General features: G+C 38.4%; 1 protein-coding gene and 1 pseudogene across 3 annotated transcripts in view; one reads left to right on the forward strand and one right to left on the reverse strand.

The window, feature by feature from the left end:
• TC2N (tandem C2 domains, nuclear) overlaps nt 1-22,151 on the reverse strand; it is a 44,233-nt gene extending 22,082 nt beyond the window's left edge. Inside the window, exons 1-3 of one of the 3 annotated variants that reach the window (XM_005222222.5) lie at nt 22,090-22,151; nt 8,760-8,882; nt 7,172-7,405 (exon numbers count right to left, since the gene is read on the reverse strand). In XM_005222222.5, coding sequence (XP_005222279.1) covers nt 7,172-7,405; nt 8,760-8,826 — 301 coding nt within the window. In that variant the 5' untranslated portion in view covers nt 8,827-8,882; nt 22,090-22,151. The other 2 variants (XM_059879117.1, NM_001193204.1) reach the window with 2 other exon arrangements.
• Nucleotides 5,491-5,847, forward strand: LOC132343377 (ribosomal biogenesis factor-like; annotated as a pseudogene).
• Nucleotides 22,152-24,480: the final 2,329 nt, after the last annotated feature.

The following is a 24,480-nucleotide window of genomic DNA, read 5'->3' on the forward strand; positions in this document are numbered from 1 at the left end:
TCACCATCTTTTAATTATTTTCTAAAATGGAAACCACAGTACAAACAAATATTTTCTGAATTAAGCTGAACAATAAAACAGGTGGCTTCACACTGAGTTCAGAAAAGAAAAATAACATATTTGGTTTTAAAGTGAGATCTTATCCTTGTACTCTGGTTCAAATAACTATATGCACAATCCAAGCCCTGTACATAGGCAGAGGGGTGCCAAGAGGGAGGTGTGATCTCAGAGAGCCTTATAAGAAGCCTGTAAACCGTATAGGCCAACAGTTAAATCATTCAGCATATAAACACTACTACAAAAGTCTGTTTATGGTAACAAGAACAGCACTGTCAACAGGAGTAGCATAAAGATGACTCTCTACCTTTATACGCTATCCCTAAAAATGAATATTCTTATTTCATTTTTCCTTTATAAGTAAGTCAATAAAGAATTCCAATTTTCCTCTTAAAAAGATATTATATTTAAAGTTTCAAGATTAATAACTCAATTTACAGAACCACAGTGCTATAGAACTAAATGTAAAGTAGCACAACTGCTTATACCTCTCAAAAGCCCAATTAAAAATTTCAGGATTTATTCAAATGCATTCTCTTAATGGATAGACATGTCATAAAGCAAATATAGTAAAATATTAATAATCAATCTCTATTATCCAAGCAGTAAGCTGCAGTTAAAATCAGATCCAACAGCAAGTACATAATGCAATGTAACAAATGTCAAATATCTGAAACATGATTTTAGTCATTATTGATAGTGGTCCACCCTATCTTCTCAAAATCTCTGTATCAGCCCAGCACTCACACAATCATACATACATATAAGAGACACATATTTGATTTCTATAATTAGGCACCAAAAGTGCTTTATTGACTCATTAAATAATTTTATTTCCAATATGCTAAAAATCAGGTGGATTTATCACATCTTCATTGAGCCTATAATTTCAGTGTAAACCAATTTCTCACTCATCCAACTGGAAAGTAATTTTTTCTAGCAATACAATGAAAAAAAAAAAAAGACAAAAGAAAAACTACCACATACTGTCAGGTAGGTATTTCTCACTTAGCTTCTGATAATGAAAATAATACATAAAATACCCTAATGTCTAAGAATAGAGAATTTATTAAATAAATTTTATAGTACTTTCATATGATTTATCCTTTACTATTGAGCCATTAAAAATTTCATGATATATGATATGAATAAAACAGATTACAAGGCCATTTATATGGTTTACTCCCAATGCTGTTAACAAGTACAAGAGAAAGATCAACTGATCAGGGTATATTGTAAATCAGAACTTTTAGGTTGTTTTGGAGAGACAATGCTGATATGTGCAAAGCAGGGTATCAAAGCTGATATGTGCTAAGCCAGGCTCAGGGTTCATCTTTCCTTGCTTCTTTAAAAAAAATTATCACTTCTGCCAGACCCAACTCTCCTGTGCATGCGCAGTGTTAAGTCGCTTCAGTTCAGTTCAGTTCAGCTGCTCAGTCATGTCCGACTCTTTGCAACCCCATGAATCGCAGCACGCCAGGCCTCCCAGTCCATCAGCAACTCCTGGATTTCACCCAAACTCATGCCCATCGAGTTGGCCATCCAGCCATCTCATCCTCTGTTGTCCCCTTCTCCTCCTGCCCCCAATCCCTCCCAGCATCAGAGTCTTTTCCAATGAGTCAACTCTTCGCATGAGGTGGCCAAAGTATTGGAGTTTCAGCTTTAGCATGAGTCCTTCCAATGAACACCCAGGACTGATCTCCTTTAGAATGGACTGGTTGGATCTCCTTGCAGTCCAAGGGACTCTCAAGAGTCTTCTCCAACACCACAGTTCAAAAGCATCATTTCTTCGGTGCTCAGCTTTCTTCACAGTCCAATTTTCACATCCATACATGACCACTGAAAAAACCATAGCCTTGACTAGACAAACCTTTGTTGGCAAAGTAATGTCTTTGCTTTTGAATATGCTATCTAGGTTGGTCATAACTTTCCTTCCAAGGAGTAAGTGTCTTTTAATTTCATGGCTGCAATCACCATCTGCAGTGATTTTGGAGCCCAGAAAAATAAAGTCTGACACTGTTTCCACTGTTTCCCCATCTATTTCCCATGAAGTGATGGGATCGGATGCCATGATCTTAGTTTTCTGAATGTTGAGCTTTAAGCCAACTTTTTCACTCTCCTCTTTCACCTTCATCAAGAGGCTTTTTAGTTCCTCTTCACTTTCTGCCATAAGGGTGGTGTCACCTGCATATCTGAGGTTATTGATATTTCTCCCGGCAATCTTGATTCCAGCTTGTGCTTCTTCCAGTCCAGCATTTCTCATGATGTACTCTGCATATAAGTTAAATAAGCAGGATGACAATATACAGCCTTGATGTATTTCTTTTCCTGTTTGGAACCAGTCTGTTGTTCCACGTCCAGTTCTAACTGTTGCTTCCTGACCTGCATATAGGTTTCTCAAGAGGCAGGTCAGGTGGTCTGGTATTCCCATCTCTTGCAGAATTTTCAATAGTTTATTGTGATCCACACAGTCAAAGGCTTTGGCACAGGCAATAAAGCAGAAATAGATGTTTTTCTAGAACTCTCTTGCTTTTTCCATAATCCAGCGGATGTTGGCAATTTGATCTCTGGTTCCTCTGCCTTTTCTAAAATCAGCTTCAACATTTGAAAGTTCACGGTTCACATATTGCTGAAACCTGGCTTGGAGAATTTTGAGCATTACTTTACTAGCGTGTGAGATGAGTGCAATTGTGCAGTAGTTTGAGCATTGTTTGGCATTGCCTTTCTTTGGGATTGGAATGAAAACTGACCTTTTCCAGTCCTATGGCCACTGCTGAGTTTTCCAAATTTGCTGGCATATTGAGTGCAGCACTTTCACAGCATCATCTTTCAGGATTTGGAATAGCTCAACTGGAATTCCATCACCTCCACTAGCTTTGTTCATAGTGATACTTTCTAAGGCCCACTTGACTTCACATTCCAGGATGTCTGGCTCTAGGTGAATGATCACACCATCATGATTATCTGGGTCATGAAGATCTTTTTTGTACAGTTCTTCTTTGTATTCTTGCCACCTTTTCTTAATAGCTTCTGCTTCTGTTAGGTCCATACCATTTCTGTCCTTTATCAACCCCATCTTAGCATAAAATGTTCCCTTGGTATCTCTAATTTTCTTGAAGAGATCTCTAGTCTTTCCCATTCTCTTGTTTTCCTCTATTTCTTTGCACTGATCACTGAGGAAGGCTTTCTTATCTCTCCTTGCTATTCTTTGGAACTCTGCATTCAGATGCTTCTATCATTCCTTTTCTCCTATGCTTTTCACTTCTCTTCTTTTCAAAGCTATTTGTAAGGCCTTCCCAGACAGCCAGTTTGCTTTTTTGCATTTCTTTTCCATGGGGATGGTCTTGATCCCTGTCTCCTATACAGTATCATGAACCTCCGTCCATAGTTCATCAGGCACTCTATCTATCAGATCTAATCCCTTAAATCTATTTCTAACTTCCACTGTATAATCATAAGGGATTTGATATAGGTCATACCTGAATGGTCTAGTGGTTTTCCCTACTTTCTTCAATTTAAGTCTGAATCTGGCACTAAGGAGTTCACGATCTGAGTCAGTCAGCTCCCAGTCTTGTTTTTTCTGACTGTATAGAGCTTCTCCATCTTTGGCTACAAAGAATATAATTAATCTGATTTCGGTGTTGACCATCTGGTGATGTCCATGTGTAGAGTCTTCTCTTGTGTTGTTGGAAGAGGGTGTTTGCTATGACCAGTGTGTTCTCTTGGCAAAACTCTATTAGCCTTTGCCCTGCTTCATTCCATATTCCAAGGCCAAATTTGCCTGTTACTCCAGGTGTTTCTTGACTTCCTACTTTTGCATTCCAGTTCCCTATAATGAAAAGGACATCTCTTTTGGGTGTTAGTTCTAAAAGGTCTTGTAGGTCTTCATAGAACCATTCAACTTCAGCTTCTTCAGCATTACTGGTTGGGGCATAGGCTTGGATTACTGTGATATTGAATGGTTTGCCTTAGAAACGAACAGAGATCATTCTGTCGTTTTGGAGATCACATCCAAGTACTGCATTTCAGACTCTTTAGTTGACCATGATGGCTACCCCATTTCTTCTAAGGGATTCCTGCCCACAGTAGTAGATATAATGGTCATCTGAGTTAAATTCACCCATTCCAGTCCATTTTAGTTCGCTGATTCCTAGAATGTCGACGTTCACTCTTGCCATCTCCTGTTTGACTACTTCCAATTTGCCTCGATTCATGGACCTAACATTCCAGTTTCCTATGCAATATTGCTCTTTACAGCATCAGACCTTAAGTCGCTTCAGTCATGTCCAAATCTTTGTGACCGTATGGACTGCAGTCCTCCAGGTTCCTCTGTCCATGGGATTCTCCAGGCAAGAATACTGGAGTGGGTTGCTATGCCCTCCTCCAGGGGATTTTCTCAACCTAGGGATTAAACCTGCATCTCTTAGGTCACCTGGATTAGGCAGGCAGGTTCTTGACCACTACCACCACCTGGGAAGTCCAACTCTCCTCTAGATAACTATAATAACCAATCAAAACAACAAACAAAATACCCTGAAGGCACTAGAGTGTGAAAAAAAAAAGTAGTAAGGATTCTAAACAGCACTTTAGGACAAAGGGGAATGGACACCCGTTTTTAATGACTTTTAGCCTTTGGGCAGGCCAAAATTGGCACTGTATTGGGGGGTGGGGGGAGGGCAGATAAAATTCCAGTAGAAAATCCAGTGTTTCTGGCCTGAAGAACATAGAGCAGAGTATAGAGCAACCACAGCTGCTAGAAATAAGGTGGAAATCTTGAAGAGGAGAAAACCCCAAATTCTGTGACTAAAAGTCTGCTCAAATATCTGGCTGATCCCTGAACCACACATGTGTGATACAGGCTCCCAATAAGGATTAAAAAAAAAAAAAAAAAGTACTAAGCTCGGATAGCAGCTGCCACCAAAGGCACAGAATCTGCCACACAGTACAACCAGGTTAATTAACTGCTGAAGTTAAGGAAGGAGGAAGGAAAGGACGAAAGGAGGAAGGGAAGGAAGGGGGAAAAAAAAACTGTCAAGAGTAATATAACAGATTCCAGAGTCTCCACAACATGACATCCAATGTCCAGAATACAATCCAAAATCACTCCACATACAAAGAAATGGGACTCATTCTCAAAAAAGGACAATCCACAGAATTCAAATCTGGAAGACCCAGATGTTAGAATAGTACACAAAGATGTTAAAACTCAAAGAAATAAAAGAAAATAGGTTCATGATTACTGGGGATGGGGGCAGAAACCACAGAAAAATAGAAACTATGAAAAGAAGAATCAAATGTAAATATTACAACGGAAAAATATATCTAAAATTAAAAACTCACTGGACGGGCTTAATGGCTGAAAGGAAATAATGGAGGAGAGACAGTGAACTTGAAAATAGGTCAATATTACCAAACCTTAAGAATACAGAGGAGATGCGTGCATATGGCGTCACCTGGAACTTGAACAGCTGCACGAGGCTATCAGAGACGATGGCCAAGAACAAACTAAGAGGGCAGAAGTCCAGGAACATTCCAAATAGCCAGCCAAAAAAGCTTTAAGGTTAAAAATAAAGCAAAACCAGCTACCACTAATCTTAACAAGATAAATACTGTGAATGATGAAAAGCTAATAGAGTGAGTAAACCTTTTGGAGATATACAAAAGGAACTTGCACACTTCTTAAAAGGCTTTTCACTTGAACCTCTGCAGAAACAGCTGATTGCTCAGCAGTGTCATGAAAGCAAACCAGCTAATGTTGATGAAACTATAAGATTAGTGGTTCAGTTGTAATACACTGATGATGCATCAAATTGCCCCAAAAGAACAACAAATTAAATGTTTTACATTAAAAAAAAAAATAGAGAGGAGGAAAAAAATTGGGGAAAAAAAGAAGCTTCATAGACAAATAAGACAATATCACACGGTCCAACATACGTGTAATTGGTATTCCGTAAGGAGAGAGAAAGGATGGGGCAGAAAAAGTACTTAGAGAAATACTATAGATCTTGACAGGAGGTTGGATCACATTGGTATACACATTTGTCAAAACTCAACAAACATACACTTACAACGTGGGCAGTTAATTCTGTTTAAAGTTTATGTCAAAAGAAGGAAACTATAAATAACTGAACTCTAGTAAATGATATATATATACTTAAATATTTAGAGAGAAGTGTACTGATGTCTACAATTTACTCTGAAATGCATTCGCCCCCTACCCTCAAAAGAATTACTAATGGTTAAGGAAATGGGTAGATAGATATGTGATAAAGTATATATAGTAAAAGTGTTAATGACAGAATCTATATGGTAGATATACAGGCATTCACCATTAAGTTCTTTCAATTATTCTGCATGTTTGAAAATTTCCATAATAAAATTTTTAGGGAAATAAACCATTGTGACTGTTTCAATGAACTAAAACAAACTATTTCTAAAATACAAGTTACATGTTGCTTCCTTTTATCTTCCTTAGTCCATTGGCCTCTAGAATATCAGCCAAAATTCAACCAATGAATCTACCTCATTCAAGTGGCTGTTTAGATTGGGAAGTGTTTTTAGACTGAGAAGTATAATAACGAAAAAGAAGGGAAGGGAGGAACACTACTTCATTGCTTCCTCATTTCTCTTTACACTAAAATTTAGAACATAATATTTCCTATATTATTGACCAAAACGAGAATAATTTCTCTATTTTTTCTTTCTAAATGTGTGAAGGATTAACTGACATATTAAAATTATATTACTCCTTTAAATAAGAATACTAGAGTGGGTTGTCATACCCTCCTCCAGAGGATCTTCCCGACCCAAGGATCAAACCCCATCTCCTGCATTGTCAGGTGGGTTCTTTACCACTAGTGCCACCTGCAAAGCCCTAAAAAAAGGCCAATTCTACACACAAATGTGTCAGATATCATAATGGGACTTTTCAAAAACACTGTGCACTGAATTCCTCTATAGAAGAAGCAAGACATTTTAAAAAATGAAATGTCAAATTTGTACACAAAGATATTTTATATCTTTATATATATATAAAAGAGCAAATTAAATAACAGCAATAACAACATTTAAATGCTGCATGTTGATTTTTAAATCCTGCCATTTGATTGTTTACCTTCTAGTTCTTCCAACTGTGAAGGAGTTCCTTGCATCCTGGGCTGAATATAAGATAACTTAAACCTGGGCACCACAAATGGTACTTCTTTGCCATCAGATGGTAACTTGGAAAGTAAATAATCCTCAGTACAGCCAACCTGAGGCTTTACAGAAACAGAAGTCAATGGGGGTATAGAGATAGTAGTATTTTGACTATGTGATACTGCTGCTTTAAAGTCTCTTTCCACAGATACTGCATAGAAAAGAAGAGAAAAGAAAAGAAAAAATTACAAATATGCATGGAGATTTATGCATAAAATAATCTAAACCTAATATGCTTTGGTACTTATTTAACCATTTTAAAAGAAACTGTTGACACATAAACTACTTTTAGGTCTTATCAAGCACTCTGGAATCTACATTAATTCTGCCTAGCCAATATTTGAGAAGTTAATATACTACCAAAGTGTATTAACTTATCATAATGGTAAAAGCAGTTTCTAAAGAATCTCATTTCCACAAAAGAGTTCATAGACGGAAAACAGGTTAATTTTGTAGTTAATTTCACAGTGCTTTCAAATAAATATTCATCTAGTCATTTAAATAAAATACTGTCAACAAAACAATTCTTATTGTTAATACTAATGGTTAATTTCAGCCTTAAATACCAAAAGCTACTTTGAAAAGAAGCTAAAGGTCTCCATGTCTACAAAAATAATCTTTACTAAACCACAAAATAAAATTTACTTTGACCCTAGTATAATATCAACTCCTCTGTGCTAGCTTCTGTGACCTCTTTTGTTTATTACCTTGAAAGATATGTGATTCCTAGGCTGTGTGACTTAGGATGAGGAAGTAAGAAACATCTAGAGCTAATCTTTATGTATAATTAATACTGTCTATAGACAGAATGAAAGCACAACTACTACTCTGTTGGAATTTATGAAATATTTTATTATGAAAAAGAAGCCTTCATATTCAAATATAGTAGGAAGCTATCTATGCTTTAGACTAAGAAATATAAGAAAGAACCAAGAAAAATAAAGTTCCAGTCATAACCTTGAAGGGCTGAGAAAACCCATGCAATAGCAAGGGAAATCTCCAGGAGTCCTTGATAAGTGTGGCTCTTGATAAAGTTACAGGTTTCTTCTCTATTGGTCACTCATTCATCCGTGGAAGACATGTTTTAAAGCATTGTTCATAAACTGGAAACTGTCTATATTTAAGTTAAAACATTTGCCAGAGTATGTTATTCCCCAAATACTTCTCTTCCTACTTTTGCTCACACTATTTCATCCACCATAACAGCATGTCTAATCCTCACTTTCTCTTACTTCCTTCTTCCCACTTGGCTTGCTAAAATCCACTTCAAACTTCCGTACCACAGGCCATCTTCTTGTGGTAATGTTCTAGAGTGTCTCCTATGTTGAACTCATCTTTCTCTCCCCTATGCTCCAAGGTACTTTCATACCTAGCTAGTGTGCCTCACATTTATGTTTCTGACCCCCTCATGAAGTTAAAAAATATGTCTCATTTACATTTATATCACAAAATGCCACAAATAAAGGCATTAAATAAATGCTGAAGTCAAAAAGAAGCAAACTCACAGTTGTGTTTTTCTGTTCCACCATAGAAACATCCTCTGCAGCAACTCTTTATAAATTCTGTTGCCATTACATTAAATCTCCAATATCCAGCAAAAGATACAAACTTCCGATTTTAATATTAATCTGTTGGAAGAATAGAATACAAGTTAACATGATCATGCATAATGTCATTAGGTATCATTAAATAAATGATATTATCTGTCTTTCTAAAGCATTATGAGTGCTCCAAAGCAAAAAAAAAATTGTTTAGAGAAGACAGATTTTTTGTTCCTTTACATAATTCTATATAACTTTGGATCCTTCTAAGTTATTAAAATAACATGCTTAAAAATTACTAATTGAACAATCTCAATGTTAAATCTGGAAAAAAATTCCACTCTCAATTTTCTCTTTCAGCTGATATATCTAAATCAATGTCCAAATAAAATTTGCAAGAATATATGGCATTCATAAAAAGTGTGAGAAAATTTTCACTTCTTCCAAATCAATTCTGTTGGTAATCCAAAGGTCCTATGAGGGCCAATAAACAAACAACTTCATACTTTGTGAGTTAGTTTAATGCAGAGAAGTACACTAACAGAAAAATCTGTCTTAAACATACACTAACACATATTCTTCCTCTCTCTCTCTCTCTCTCTCTCTCTCTCTCTCTCACACACACACACACACACGTACACGCTAACTAAACCACAAATAAGATCTATTGGAAATAAAGACAGTCTATTCTAAATTTACCAGAAACATAAAATGGTATACAAAGCCAATTGCCCACCTTGGCTTCAGTGACTTTGTTCCAAATGCATTCTCATTTACACCTACTTAAACCAAAATTTTTCATGGGAAATTTCAAATGTATGCAAGAGGAGACAAAATTGTATAACAAACCCCCTACCACCTGGACTAAACAATGATCAGTTCAGTTCAATTCAGTTGCTCAGTCGTGTCCGACTCTTTGTGACTCCATGAACCAGAGCACACCAGGCCTCCCTGTCCATCACCAACTCCCAGAGTTTACTCAAACCCATGTCCATTGAGTCAGTCGGTGATGCCATCCAACCGTCTCATCCTCTGTCATCCCCTTCTCCTCCTGCCCTCAATCTTTCCCAGCATCACGGTCTTTCCAAATGAGTCAGCTCTTCGCATCAGGTGGCCAAAGTACTGGAGTTTCAGCTTCAGCATCAGCTTGTGGCAAATCTTAATTCATCTCACTGTTCATTATCTTTTGTCCATCTTTCTATATAATTACCAGTCCTTTTCTTCCTCAGTTTTAGAGGATAAATATTTGAAAGACTAATGCAACGTCCATAATGTAAGTGGTAAAACATTCTTCCAGTTTGTCACTGTCTTTTCAATTTGATGATGGTGTTTTCTGCTATGCAAAAAACAGAAGTGGGAGTGTGTATGTGTATATATAAACAGGCATATATACAAACATACATACATATACGGGTGTGTGAATACTGTACATCCCAGTAGTGTGTGAACAGGATCCAATCCTATCTTCTCTCAATTGACTATCCTAGTATCACAAACACCACTTATTAAAAATTAAAATTTAATTAAAAATTAAAGATTCCATATTTTCTACACTGATTTTAGGATGCTGCTTTTATTACAGACTAAATTTCCACATGCCACTGGGCTTGGGTTTTATAATTTGTATTCAATTGATTTGTATTCCTGAACCAATACCACATTTTAAAAATTATGGGACTTCCCTTGTGGTCCAGTGGTTAAGAATCTGCCTTCCAATGCAGGGAACACAGGTTCAATCCCTGGTCAGGGAACTAAGATCCCACATGTTGTGAGGCAACTAAGTCCATGTGCTACAACTACTGAGTCCATGTGCCCTAAAGCCCATGCTCTGCGACAAGAAAAGCCCTCAGCTGCAACTAGAGAAAGCCTGCTGCTGCTGCTAAGTCACTTCAGTCGTGTCCGGCTCTGTTCGACCCTATAGACGGCAGCCCACCAGGTTCCCCCGTCCCTGGGATTCTCCAGGCAAGAACACCCAGGTGGGTTGCCATTACCTTCTCCAATGCATGAAAATGAAAAGTGAAAGTAAAGTCGCTCAGTCGTGTCTGACTCTTCGAGACTCCATGGACTGCAGCCTACCAGGCTCCTCCATCCATGGGATTTTCCAGGCAAGAGGACTGGAGTAGGGTGCCATTGCCTTCTCCGAGAGAAAGCCTGCATGCCACAACAAAGACCCAGTGCAGCCAAAAAAAAAAAAAATTATAAGGCTTATGTTTCAATATCCAGTAAAGCTAGACTTCTATTCTTACTAGTCTTCAATTTCAAAATTTTCCTAGCTATGCTTACTTGTCTGTTCTTACAAATAAACTTTATAATTAGTCCAGACCTAGGAATTTAAAGTCTGATATTTTTATTGAGATCATGTTACATTTATATATTATTTTAGAAAAAAACTGACATCTTTAGGATGTAGAGTCTTCTGATTCAAAATACCTGTTCAAGTTTATGTTTGTATCTTTGGGAGTTTTTTATAGTTTTCCTCATAAATTTTGAACATCTATTAAGTGTATGCCCATAAAATTTATTTGGCTAAATGGCACCTTTTCTCCCATTATATCTTGTAATTTATTATTATTTTTTAATTTATACATTTTTTCAAAGGCCCTTCTCAGTCTCAGTTTAGAGGATGCATTCCCTGACATGCCATATCATACTAATTTTTCTCATCTTTAAACATCTAGTGAATTTTTTTTTAAGTTTTACATTTTTCATGACATTTCATGACAACTGTTCTATCTCCCCTGCTAGAATAAAAACTTTCCAGAAACAATATTGTACTCACTTTTCTACTTAACACTCAGAACCTTGTATGATACTGGGAATACAACAGGAACTCAGCAAATATGTAGTTGATAGACAATGAAACAATGTAGAATAACTAGGTTATATAAAAACTGGGTTGGGAAGATCCCTTTGAGGAGGAAATGGCAACCCACTCCAGTATTCTTGCCTGGAGAATTCTATGGACAGAGAAGCCTGGCGGGTTATAGTCCACAGGGTCACAAAGAGTCGGACAAGACTGAGTGACTAACACTATATAAAAACTCCTAACATGCCCATCAAACTACATTTCTGGACTTGTCAACTTGCAACTACTTTACATTAATTATGAGGGGAATGTGAGGGGACTGGTTAAAAATGATTACTGCTTCTGGGAGAAGAGTTTTCAAAGTTTACACGGCCTTGAACCATCCAAAATGAACTGGAGATGAGAGAGGGATTCTTATACAAATAAGAATAATGGAGCTAGTTTGTTATGACAGACTACTGGAGAGCAGAGACGGGTACACAGAAAGAAGCACAAACATCAGTGGAAGGTCCTACTTAAGTATTCAGTATAGTACTGATCAGAGCATGCATATAGAGAAACTACACAAGACTGAAGGAAGACCACCAAAAAATGTTACAAAGACCATAACAACCTTTACTAAGGTCAGTAATAATGCCTATCCCCACCAACCAAACTGGAAAAACCTCACACAGAATACTGAATAGAGGACTCAGAGAGACTTGCCTTAGTGGTAGGGAATAAATAGCCCTACATTAAAGACTAGTCTGACCTAACAAATCTTAACAACAAGTCTCAAAAGGATCAAACTATTTCTAAGAAATTTAACTATGTTCCAAAGCAGAAAATAATTATAGAAACCTAAATATATATATCACAAAAGGTAAAATTTACAATCTCTGGTAGCAATCAATAAAAAATTACCTTCATACAAAGAAAGGGAAAAAAATAATGCAGAGAAAAATCCATCAATTGGAACCAATACAGATATGAACAGTTAAGGACCTCAAAACAGTTATAAGTGATTCTATATGTGCAAAAAGTTAAGTAGAAACTTGGAAGAATCAAAAAAAGACACAAACCAACTTCTAAAGAGGACTATAGTGTTTGAGATGGAAAAAATACTGATGGCATTAATACAGCAGATTAGATACTGCAAAAGCAACAATAAGCACAGCAATGAGACCCCAAATGAAATACAAAAAGGAAAAAAAAGAATAAAAACAAAATGAAAAACATATCTCAGACCCATGAAACAATTTCAAGAAGCCTAATATACATGCTTTTGAACTGTGGTATTGGAGAAGACTCTTGAGAGTCCCTTGGACTGCAAGGAGATCCAACCAGTCCATTCTGAAGGAGATCAGCCCTGGGATTTCTTTGGAAGGAATGATGCTAAAGCTGAAACTCCAATATTTTTGCCACTTCATGTGAAGAGCTGACTCATTGGAAAAGACTCTGACACTGGGAGGGATTGGGGGCAGGAAGAGAAGGGACGACAGAGGATGAGATGGCTGGATGGCATCACTGACTCGATGGATGTGAGTCTGAGTGAACTCCGGGAGTTGGTGATGGACAGGGAGGCCTGGAGTGCTGCCATTCATGGGGTTGCAAAGAGTCGGACACAACTGAGCGACTGAATTGAACTGAACTGAATATACATGTATTGAAATTCATGACAGTAATGGGGAGGCAGAAAAAAATTTTTTAAGAAATAATACTAAAATTTTCCAAATATGAGACATACAAAGCTCAGGTCTAAGAAACTCAACAAACACTAAGCTTAGAAACTATGAAGAAAATTATGCCAAGGCACGTCATATTAAAATGGCTCATACATCCAATACAAAACATTTTTTAAAACCACTACAACTCAATAATAAAAAGAAAAGTAATCCATTTTAAAAAGGATTTGGACAGACACATCTCCACAAAAAATGGCCAAAGTGGCCAAAAAAGTACATTAAAAACACATTTAACACCATAATTCATTAAGGAAATGCAAGTTAAACTACAATGAGATAATACTATACACTTGTTAGAAATAATGAAATTGCAAACACTGACCGTTTCAAGCATGTGGAATAAATAGAACTCTCATTTTCAACTGGTGGGACTATAAAATGGTTTGGCAGTTTAAGTTAAACATACAGCTACCATATGATCCAGACATTTCTTTCCTAGGTATTTATTCAAGAAAAAAGAAATTTTATATCTATACAAAGACTGGTACATTAGTGTTCACAGAAGCTCTATTTGAACAGCCAAAACATAGAAATTATCAAATATCCATCAACAGATGCATAAACAATTGGGTATACTTTAATAACTAATCTGTGGATTGGCGTCTTTCCACCTGTACTGGTAGACTTTCCAGTACTAAATTCTCATTCATTATCTCTTTAAATATGGTTTTTGCCCATTCTATATTTCTTTTCTTTCAGGAACGCCATTCACTAAACTTTCTTAACTTCTCGTTCTGATTATTCTAACTTTCATGTATCTTAATCTCTTTCATATCTTCCATTTCTGTATCTTTGAGGAGCTGTATTCTGAATGATTTACTCTGATCTATATTCCAGTTCATTCATTCATTCTCTTGGGATTTGCCTAATTGCCTAATCTGTGGTTAAACTTAACAAATGAGTTTTGAGTTTTTATTACTGCATTTTTCATTAACAGAAATTACATTCAGTTCCTTTTTCAACCAATTTGGTACCTTCTCAGATTCCTGCTCCCTGCATGTATTTTCAATTGTGACTTTTATTTACTTAAATAGAGCCCATCAGGGTTAGTTTAATAATCAATAATTAGTAATTACAATACATAAGCATTTTCAAGTTTTCCTCTAATTGTCCACTGTTTTTGCTGATTCTTGCTCAGGTTGTCTTATTTCCAGTTGGTTATCTTTTACAGATTATCCACTGACCTCAAAACTTAACTGGTAGAAATTTTTTAAGCCAAAGACGAAAGTATACTCCTACAGAGAATTTGCATTTGTACATATCATTTTAAATTCATGCCGTGACATATAACTTGATTTTAAAATGAGCAAAGGATGTGAACATTTCTCAAAAAAAAAAGAAAAGAAAAATACAGCTAATAAACACACATAAAGGTGCTCAACATCATCAGTTATTAGGGAAATGCAATTCAAAACCTCAATGAGATACCACTTCACACACACTAAGATAGCTATAATCAAAAAGACAGAGAAAAGTAAGCATTGGTGAGGATGTGGAGAAACTAGAACCCTCATACGTTGTTGGTAGGTGTAGCTGATTTGGAAAACAGTTTGGCAGTTCCTCAAAACAAATACAGAATTACCATATGACCCAGCAATTCATACTTGTAGGTAAGTGGAGAATGAAAATATATTTCCTATGAGAATGGAAAACACATTTCCATACAAAAACTTGCATGCAAATATTCGTAAGAGCCAAGAAGTAGATATAACCAACAACCAAGGAATGGGAAAACAAAGTGTGGTATTATCCATACAATGGAATATCAGTCAGCCATTAAAAAGAATAAAGTACTGATTTACAGTAAACATGAATAATCCTTGAAACAATTATGCTAAGTGAAATAAGACACAAAAGGCATATTATATGATTTCATTCATATCAAAGGCCCAGAGTAAGCAAATCACAGAGACAAAAGTAGATTAGAAGTTGCCAAGAGTTGGGGGAAAAGAAGAATATGGGGAATGACTATCAGTGGTATAAGGTTTTTTTCTGGAGGTAATAAAAGTGGTCTGGAATTAAGATACTGATAATGGTTGTACAACTTCGTGGATATATGAAAATCCACAGAATTATACACTCTTAAGGGTGAATTTTACGGCATATATATAGAGAGAGAGAGAAAGAAAAAAGATTTTTAAAATTTACATATTGAAATTTTTTTAGACCACCAAAGTGACGTGTACTTCCCCCGTGATCTGGTAGTTTTAACTGCCCAAGGACAGGTTTTTTCCCCCTTCTGTTTCACTTGGCATTGAGACAACTTTCCTTGCAGATCCCTGAAGGAAGTTTCATCCTTTCCATGACATCACAGACCTTTGGGATCCCAGAATTATGGGCAGAAGTCTCTTGTTGGCTAACCGTGAATAAGCCCTGGACTGACTTCTAACTATGCCTCAAACTCTACAAATCTACCAAATTCTTATTCAAATCTAATCAAATTCCCCCAGTTTAGAAACTACCTTCAAAGCAAATAAAGCTCAAGGGCTCCTACAGTCTTAGATTTCCAGCTTTCTCTTAGATTTTGGCATATAAAATCCTAAGTACCTTAAAAAAATTTTTTTTAATACAGCTATTCTTAGCTATTTTCAGTGTGAAGGTTTTTCCAAAGGCCTTAACTATATTCCAAAAGTAAAAATCCAATATTTACTTTTCAAGTTAAAGTTAACTCCAGTGAGTTAGGACAGGATTTGCAAAAACTAAAGACAGCCTAATATAATCCACAATAAAGTAGCTTCGGAAGTACTTGTGACCTTGGGTGACTACAGCAGATATTTAAGACTTAAATAACATATTTCTATATACTCTGATGAAAAGTTTACTTTAGAAAAACCATTAAACTTTAATTTGAGTCCTAAAAGAAGCATGGATAAGTGACTTGTCTTTTAGGTATGGAGGCTCTTTATATAACTAAGTAAAAGTAAGACTGCAGCAAGGATACACAAAGAGACCAATAAAAGGATAGCCCAGAAACATGTGAACATATGTATGGAAAGTTGACATATGACACTTACAGATTATTGAAAAGAAAAACAGAATATTCAATAAATGATGCTGGGAAGAGCAGATTACCTGTATGGAAAAAAAATGAAACTGGATTCCTACTTCACACCACACAAAAATTAATTTCACATGGGCTAAGGACACAACTATGAAAGGCAACATTTTAAAGCTTTTAGAAGAAAACATCAGACTGTATCTGTTTCGGGGAAAGGAAAGATTTGTTAAACAAGATGTCGAAAGAGCAAACCATAAGGAAAAGCTTGACATATTTAACCACGTTAAACTACAAAATGAATGTGTCTGTCAAAAACCACTATAAAGAAAGTAAAAGACAAGCTGCTGCTGCTGCTGCTGCTAAGTCACATCAGTCGTGTCTGACTCTGTGCTACCCCACAGACGGCAGCCCATCAGGCTCCCCCGTCCCTGGGATTCTCCAGGCAAGAACACTGGAGTGAGTTGCCATTTCCTTCTCCAATGCAGGAAAGTGAAACGTGAAAGGGAAGTCGCTCAGTCGTGTCCGACTCTTCGTGACCCCATGGACTGCAGCCCACCAGGCTCCTCCGTCCATGGGATTTTCCAGGCAAGAGTACTGGAGTGGGGTGCCATCGCCTTCTCCGAAAAGACAAGCTACTTACTAGAAAAAAGATATTTGCCACAAGCATAACTGATAAGGGATTAGTATACAGAAAATGTATATATATATACGCCAGAAATCAACTTTTAAAAGACAAAAAATTAAAAACAGGCAAAAAACACAGCCATTCCACACATCCATAATTAAGGAAATGTAAATTAAATCCCACCATTTCTCACCTACCAGATGGTTGAAAAGAAAAAAATTCAGATTATTACAAATGTACAAATGTCTCAAATGTTGTTGAGAAAGGGAACGTGAATACTTAACACATTGCTTGTGAGAGTATGAACTGTTATAAAGCAATTCAGTATTATCTAGCAAATCTGAAGATCCACAACTCTACTCTGAGGCAAAAAAGCACAGAAAATTCTTACACATGGACACAGAGAAACATGAATAGGTACTGTAATAACAAAATAGCTTTAGTGGCAAAAAGCAAAATCAGATTTTAATATGAAGACTGAAAGCACCCTAAATATCCATCAACAGGAGGATGGATAAACAGTTGTAAATTCATATAGTGGAGTGCTATGCAGCAAAAAAAGGAAATGAACTATAACACCACATAGATGACTCTCATAAATACAATTTTGTGTTCCCCAAAAACATGAAACTGAAAGTACATTACTTATGAATACCTACTTATGTAGTAAAACTATACAAAAATTCAAGGAGCATAGCAAAAGACATGATCAAGAAGAAGGATACAATTATGGTTAAAAAAATATGTATTAGTCTATAGCATGATATAGGTACAGGGCATCTATTTTATCTGTAGTCTCTAAACATGTAGATGTATCAAAAGTACTACTTTGCACACATGAAATAATTTTCATTTAAAAATTAAGCAAGCACATGGCTGTGGTATAAATTATGAAAATACAGAAAACTATATGAAGAAAATAAAAATTAACAATAACTCCATAATCCTGAGATAACTACAGTACTTAAATAAACATACTTAAATGATGTCTTTTCTTCTACTCTCTAGTTTGTTTTGTTTTGGCTTTGGCCTCTGCCCTGTAGCTTACAGGGTTGTAGTTCCCTGATCAGGGATCAAACCCATCCCCGCTAGAGTGGAAGCACGGAGTCCTAGCCAGTGGATCACCAGGGAATTCCCATTCTACTATTTTTACTCTTTTTTTTTTTTTAACAGTTTTATTGAGGTACTGACTTAAGTGAATTGCACATATTTAAAATGTACAATTACATGAGTCAGACATATGTATACAGAAGCGGAAACATCTTTACAATCAAGAAAATGAACATACCCATTAATACAGTCATGGGACAGGGAAGCCTGGCGTGCTGCATTTCAAGGGTCACAAAGAGTCGAACATAACTGAGCAACTGAACTGAACTGACTGATGAATAAATTTGCCATGCCTGAAAGTTACCCCCTTTACATCCATCCCCTTTTCCTTCCCTTGCTGCCCCCTACCCTCAGGTAACCACTGATTGTTTTCTATTACTTTAGTTTGTTGTTTCTAGAGTTTTGTCAGGTATAGTTTGGGCGTAACTTATTCATACACTTCACTTTAGTAGATACTGCCATCAATTTACACTTCTACCAGCAGAGTACAAGAGTTCCAGTTGTTCCACATACTTATCAACACTTGTTTGCCTTTTCCATTTTTAGCCACTTTTTTCATATCCTAAGAAAAATACACATAAAAGTACTGCCTGAACAAAAAATTTAAACTCTCAGTGAAGACTGAAGTTAAACTCAGAAATTTTCATCTAAGAGCATTTTCCCTTAAATGCATGATAATAACTGAAGCAAAGGCCCTAACTGGTATATGCCTCATGAATTCTGATTCAGCCAAAATGTCTGATACCTACATAAGATTTTTAGAAGAGTCATTGAGATACACACTAGAAAAATCACATGACTTAAAAGTTATTGTTCACTCAGTCGTGTCTGACTCTTTGTGACCCCATGGACTGCAGCACGCCAGGCTTCCCTGTCCGTCACCATTTCCCAGAGCTTGCTCAAACTCATGTCCATTGAGTTGGTGATGCCATTCAACCATCTCATTCTCTGTTGTCCCCTTCTCCTGCCTCCAATCTTTCCCAGCATCTGGGTCTTTTCTAACAAGTCAGCTCTTCACATCAGGTGGCCAAAGTATTTGAGGCTCAGCTTCAGAATCAGTCCTTCCAATGAATAGTCAGGGTTGATTTCCTTTATACTACTCAGGGTTCTCAAGGCAAGAATGTTAAAGTGGTTCCAAGGAGCAAGGGACTCTCAAGAGTCTTTAACACCACAGTTCAAAAGCATCAAGTCTTTGGCGTTCAGCCTTCTTTATGGTCCAACTCTCACATCCATACATGACTACTGGAAAAACCATAGCTTTGACTATATGAATCTTTGTTGGCAAAGTAATGTCTCTGCTTTTTTAAGATGCTAAGTTGGGAGCATCTAAATACTGGAACTCAGGTGAAATACAATTCAACAGTTTGTTAAAGTGTGACTTTAACACTGACAACATCTGAACTCAATAGATGAAAATACCACTAAAATAGGGTTCATAATTTGAATTGGGGGGATTAAATATTTTCTATTTAATATGCTCAGATACTTGCTCTCAGCTACTACTTAACCAGCAGACAGGAACCATGCTGGGAGATGCTCTTTAATATAAATGTATCCTATTAGCCTTATACTCTTTCCAATCTGACCATAAACTCCCCTACACTCTACTACCCTATCACTTCTTCAAATCTTTGTGTCTCAAAATAAGGATTCTACACTCACTATCTTTATTTCTTCATCTTCTATTTACTCCTCAAAGTCATTCAAATTTGGCTTCCATCCTTATCTTTTTATTGGGTTGGCCAAAAAGGTTCTTCAGGTTTTTCTGTAAGATATGGAAAATCTCAAAATTTTTGGCCAACCCAATATTAAACTATGCTTGTTGAGTTCAACGACAGCCTTCTAACTAACAAAGCCAACAGGCACTTTATCAGTTCCTATCTTCCTGATTCCTCTATTTCATTTGATTCTAAAATAGATTTCTATCCTTTATTAAAACTCTTCCCTTTCCTGGCTTCTATGAGACCACTGTCTTAATTTGCTTCCTTCTTTCCTGAACTGCTTCCTTGGTCTCCTTGGCTGTCTCTACCCATCACTTAAGTACTGATATTTTCCATCCTTGGTCTTCCTCTTTTTTTTTTAATTCTACTTACTTGAATCATTTCTTCCACTCTCACAAGATTAAGTATCACAAGTCCATGGGTGGTTTCCAACATTCACAACTCTGATCCTGACTTTAGAAAATCCCTGTACCAATATACCTAACTGCCAACTAGACAGCTCTGCAGAAGGTCCTACAAGAATCACAAGCTCATTTTCTCTCAACCTGAATTAGTCCCTCAGTTTGTTAGTTTTATTTGTGAATACACAATTGTAATTCAAGTGGAGCCAATAAAATACAAGAGGAACTTAAAATTGTTGTTTCTTGAAGAGCTTTTAAAAAAAGAGCAAATTTTTATGAAAGTTTTTTCCTCCACACTCAAAGTCATTAGCAAAAGCTACAAAATACATGATAAAATACCTCAAATCCCAGTTCTCAAAGGCAATCAATATTTTCTTCCAGAAACAGCAATTTTTAACTTTGAAAAAGTCACATATCAAAATATTGAACTGGTAAGTACGGAGTGTTGTTACTGTTAACTCTTAATATTTCCAGGCTACTTACAGCAGTAAACAGAGTTGGACACGACTGAAGTGACTTAGCAGCAGCAATCAGGGAAAACACCTCTATCAAACAGCCTACTTGGAGGAAAAATCAGTACATTTTTTTTTCTCCATTTATTTATTTATTTTATTTTTTAACTTTCCAATATTGTATTGGTTTTGCCATATATCAGTATATTTTAAAAATGAAAGCAATTCTTTTACATGCTGTATTTTAAAGTAGGGGTCCCGAACTTTTTGGTACTTTTTGGCCCCAGTGACCAGTTTGGTGGAAGAGAATTTTTCCAAGGAGGTGGTGTGTGTGGGGGGAGGCGGGGCAGGGGAGCCAGGGGGGTGCCCCGGGTGGTTTTGGAATGATTTAAGCATATTACATTTATTGTGCACTTTATTCCTATTATTATTACATCAGCTAGACCTCCGATCATCAAGCATTAATCTCATAAGTGGGGGGACCCCTGTTCTAAAGGAATCAATCAGCATTTTTTGTCTTGGCATTTATCTTACCTATACCTACCATGCGTGTGCCATATAGCCACGATTCATGGGTAGTATTTTCTTGATTTAAAGAAAATCATAGTAAAGAAACAAGAAGAAAAAAAAACTGGAGGAGACAAAAGCCAAATCTAAAAATCTGCTGCTGTTGTTGCTGCTGCTAAGTCGCTTCAGTCGTGTCCGACTAGCCAGGTAGATAATTCATATCTTCCAAAATTCAAAGCAAAGTGGTATTTACCACTCCTCCGCGGATTCAAAAAGTTTCAGAAACATCACAGATAGAAACAATTCTCTAACCAGTTCTCATCAGTTTCTCCAGGTAAAAGAAAAGCCTTCTCTTCCCTCTTAACCCAGAGGCCACCCCAGCCCTCCCCAGCCCCTGCTCTCAGAGCCGGTGGTCAGAAGCGCGCGCCAAGGGCAGGGAGTGGGGCGCGCGGCTGGCTCCCCCAGGGCTGGGGTCTCCCCTCCGTCCGGCCCGGGGGTCCCAACGAGGAGACCCGTGAACCCAGCGGACCCAGTGCTCCACAGGGCGAGTCTCTGCCCTCCAGGCCTCAGAGATTCCGGTTGTCGAGGAAACTTCCCTCAGGCCCGAGAAGAGCAGGCGTCGCTGAGGAGAATCTTGTACTGAAATAGTGCGACTTTTTTTTTTTTTTTTTTAAGTTAAAGGAGACCAAACCCTACAAAACAATTGCTCCACACACAGCCTCCAGAGGCTGCGGGTGAGGGGGCTATTCAGCCGCCGGCGAGTCCCACCCGGTGGGCCCAGCAACGGCCGCTCGAAGCCACACAGCTTACCCGAGGAAGCGCCCGGGACCCCACACCTGAGCCCCCTGGCTCTCTCCCCCGCCGCGTCCCCGCGGCCTCCACGCTTCGCTCTCGGGGAGTCCCTGCTTCACACGCCGCTGAGGCAGTGCCGCGCGGCCGCGGCCGGTTACCTGCTCGAGGTAGTGGGCGCTGTGGCGTCGCCGCCCGCGGGAACCGTGATTCAGGTCACCTCGCGCTACCGCGCCCTGAGGCCCCGCCCCCGTCCCCTGAAGACCGCCCCGCCCTCTCTCCAGGTCCGCTCCGCCCCGCCCCCTCAGGTCCGCCCCACCCGACGAGAGGTGCGCGCGGACCCTGAGGCATGGGGCGTGGCCGTCCGTCCCTGCACCTGAGCGCCAGGTGCCTGCGCCCTAGGCTCCTTCCCTCCTCGCCTCTCCCAGCACAGTTCTCAGATACACCCTCTGTAAGGGTCTAAGATGAAGCCACGGAGAAGCCAATGGCACCCCACTCCAGTACTCTTGCCTGGAAAATCCCATGGACGGAGGAGCCTGGAAGGCTGCAGTCCTTGAGGTCGCTGAGGGTTGGACACGACTGAGCGACTTCACTTTCACTTTTCATTTTCCTGCATTGGAGAAGGCAATGGCAACCCACTCCAGTGTTTTTGCCTGGAGAATCCCAGGGATGGGGGAGCCTGGTGGGCTGCCGTCTATGGGGTCACACAGAGTCGGACACGACTGAAGTGACATAGCAGCAAGATGAAGCCAGGCAGGGTTTGGAGTGTGTTGAAGGATCAGACGGGAAGTAAAAGACAGGGGTGTTTAGTGGGAATGCCACTCGCCTGATGAACCTCCCTGAATAGGGAAGGAAGGAGCAAATTCTCTTGCCAGAAGATACTTCTGCAAGTAGAGAAACTTCTTGGAAGCCAAGAAACTTTTGTTTGTGTTACTGGTCTTTAGTGTTTATATCCTATTTAAAGCAATGAGAATCAGCTCACAACTCTTCACTTATGACTTTACGTTTCCTACTGCTTTACCTGGTGGCTCAGCGGTAAATAATCCGCCTGCAATATAGAAGACAGGGGTTCCATCCCTGGGTTGAAAAGATCCCCTGGAGAAGGAAGTGGCAACCCACTCCTGTATTCTTGCCTCGGAAATCTCATGGACAGAGAAGCCTAGCAGGCTACAGTCCATGGGGTTGCAAAGAGTCAGACATGACTGAGCATGCATATACTACTTTACCAGCAGCAGGTACCTTGGAAGGAATCCCAGAGGTATCCACTACTTGTCCTGCCCCATTCTATGCTGGAATCCCATCTGGCACACTTTGGCACAGTTGGCTGGCCCTTTTCTTTTTTGCCTTCCTTTCTGGGAATCTCTGTTCTTGGAAAGTTGTTGAATGAATTCCTAGATTATCTGTTGATGAACAGCTAAGTTTTGAGAGGCTGATGGATTATAAATTGAAGTTCAGTTCAGTTCAGCCGCTCAGTTGTGTCTGACTCTTTGCGACCCCGTGGACTGTAGCACACCAGGCTTTCCTGTCTATCACCAATTCCCAGAGCTTGCTCAAACTCATGTCCATTGAATCGGTAATGCCATCCAACCATCCCATCTTCTGTCATCCCCTTCTCCTCCTGCCTGCAATCTTTCCCAGCAGCAGGGCCTTTTCCAATGAATCAGTTCTTCACATCAGGCGGCCAAAGTATTGGAGTTTCAACTTCAGCATCAGTCCTACCAATGAATATTCAGGACTGAGTTCCTTTAGGATTGACAGGTTGGATCTCCTTGCAGTCCAAGTGACTTTCAAGAGTCTTCTCCAACACCACAGTTCAAAAACGTCGAATTAAGGTAATCATTTTCTTTCTGGAGAGTAGTCTTTCTGAAAATGGGTTCTGTTCATTTCCAGGATCTAGCTGCTAGAGTGGGAGTTAGGGTGGGGAGGAGGATGCCTTGATCCTGAGAACAAATTAATCTGGGGAAAGAGAGACTATAACTTCTCTCCTTGAGTTGACAGGGCTTTCAAGGCCTAAGAACTGTGCTTTACTTTGTATCATCCTGTATTTCTCAAGTTATTTGATTCGAGGAGTGGCAGAATATGCCACCCCAAAATATTGGGATACTTTGTTATTTTGAGGCACCTGAGAATCAGCAGTTGGAAGAAGGGTACTCTGAACTTACTTTTTCTTTCTGAAAGCAGGATATAGAACTCCCAAGTGAACAATGTCCTCCCTATATCATGAGGAAAGAAAAAGGCTTATCACCAGAGATGAGAGTCAAGGAAGGGGGAAGTCTACACAAAGAAACCTTTTTAAAGTAACCTTTATATTTATATTCAATTCTCCACTATTAATTGCCCTGGCTCAAGTCCCTTTGTTGCCCCCCGTTTTTGCTCCTTACTGCTCTGTGTCCAATTTAATGTATAACTAAATGTTAGGCTCTAACTGCTTCTTTGGGTCTTCATTTTCCTATGGGTATGCCCATGAACATGTAAAAAAAAAAATCAGTGTGCTTTGCTCCTGTTTATCTGTGTCAATTTAATTCTCAGTTCCAGGTAGAAACCTTAAGAGT

The sequence above is a fragment of the Bos taurus genome, chromosome 21 (genome assembly GCF_002263795.3).
Source record: "Bos taurus isolate L1 Dominette 01449 registration number 42190680 breed Hereford chromosome 21, ARS-UCD2.0, whole genome shotgun sequence".
Lineage (NCBI taxonomy): Eukaryota > Metazoa > Chordata > Mammalia > Artiodactyla > Bovidae > Bos > Bos taurus.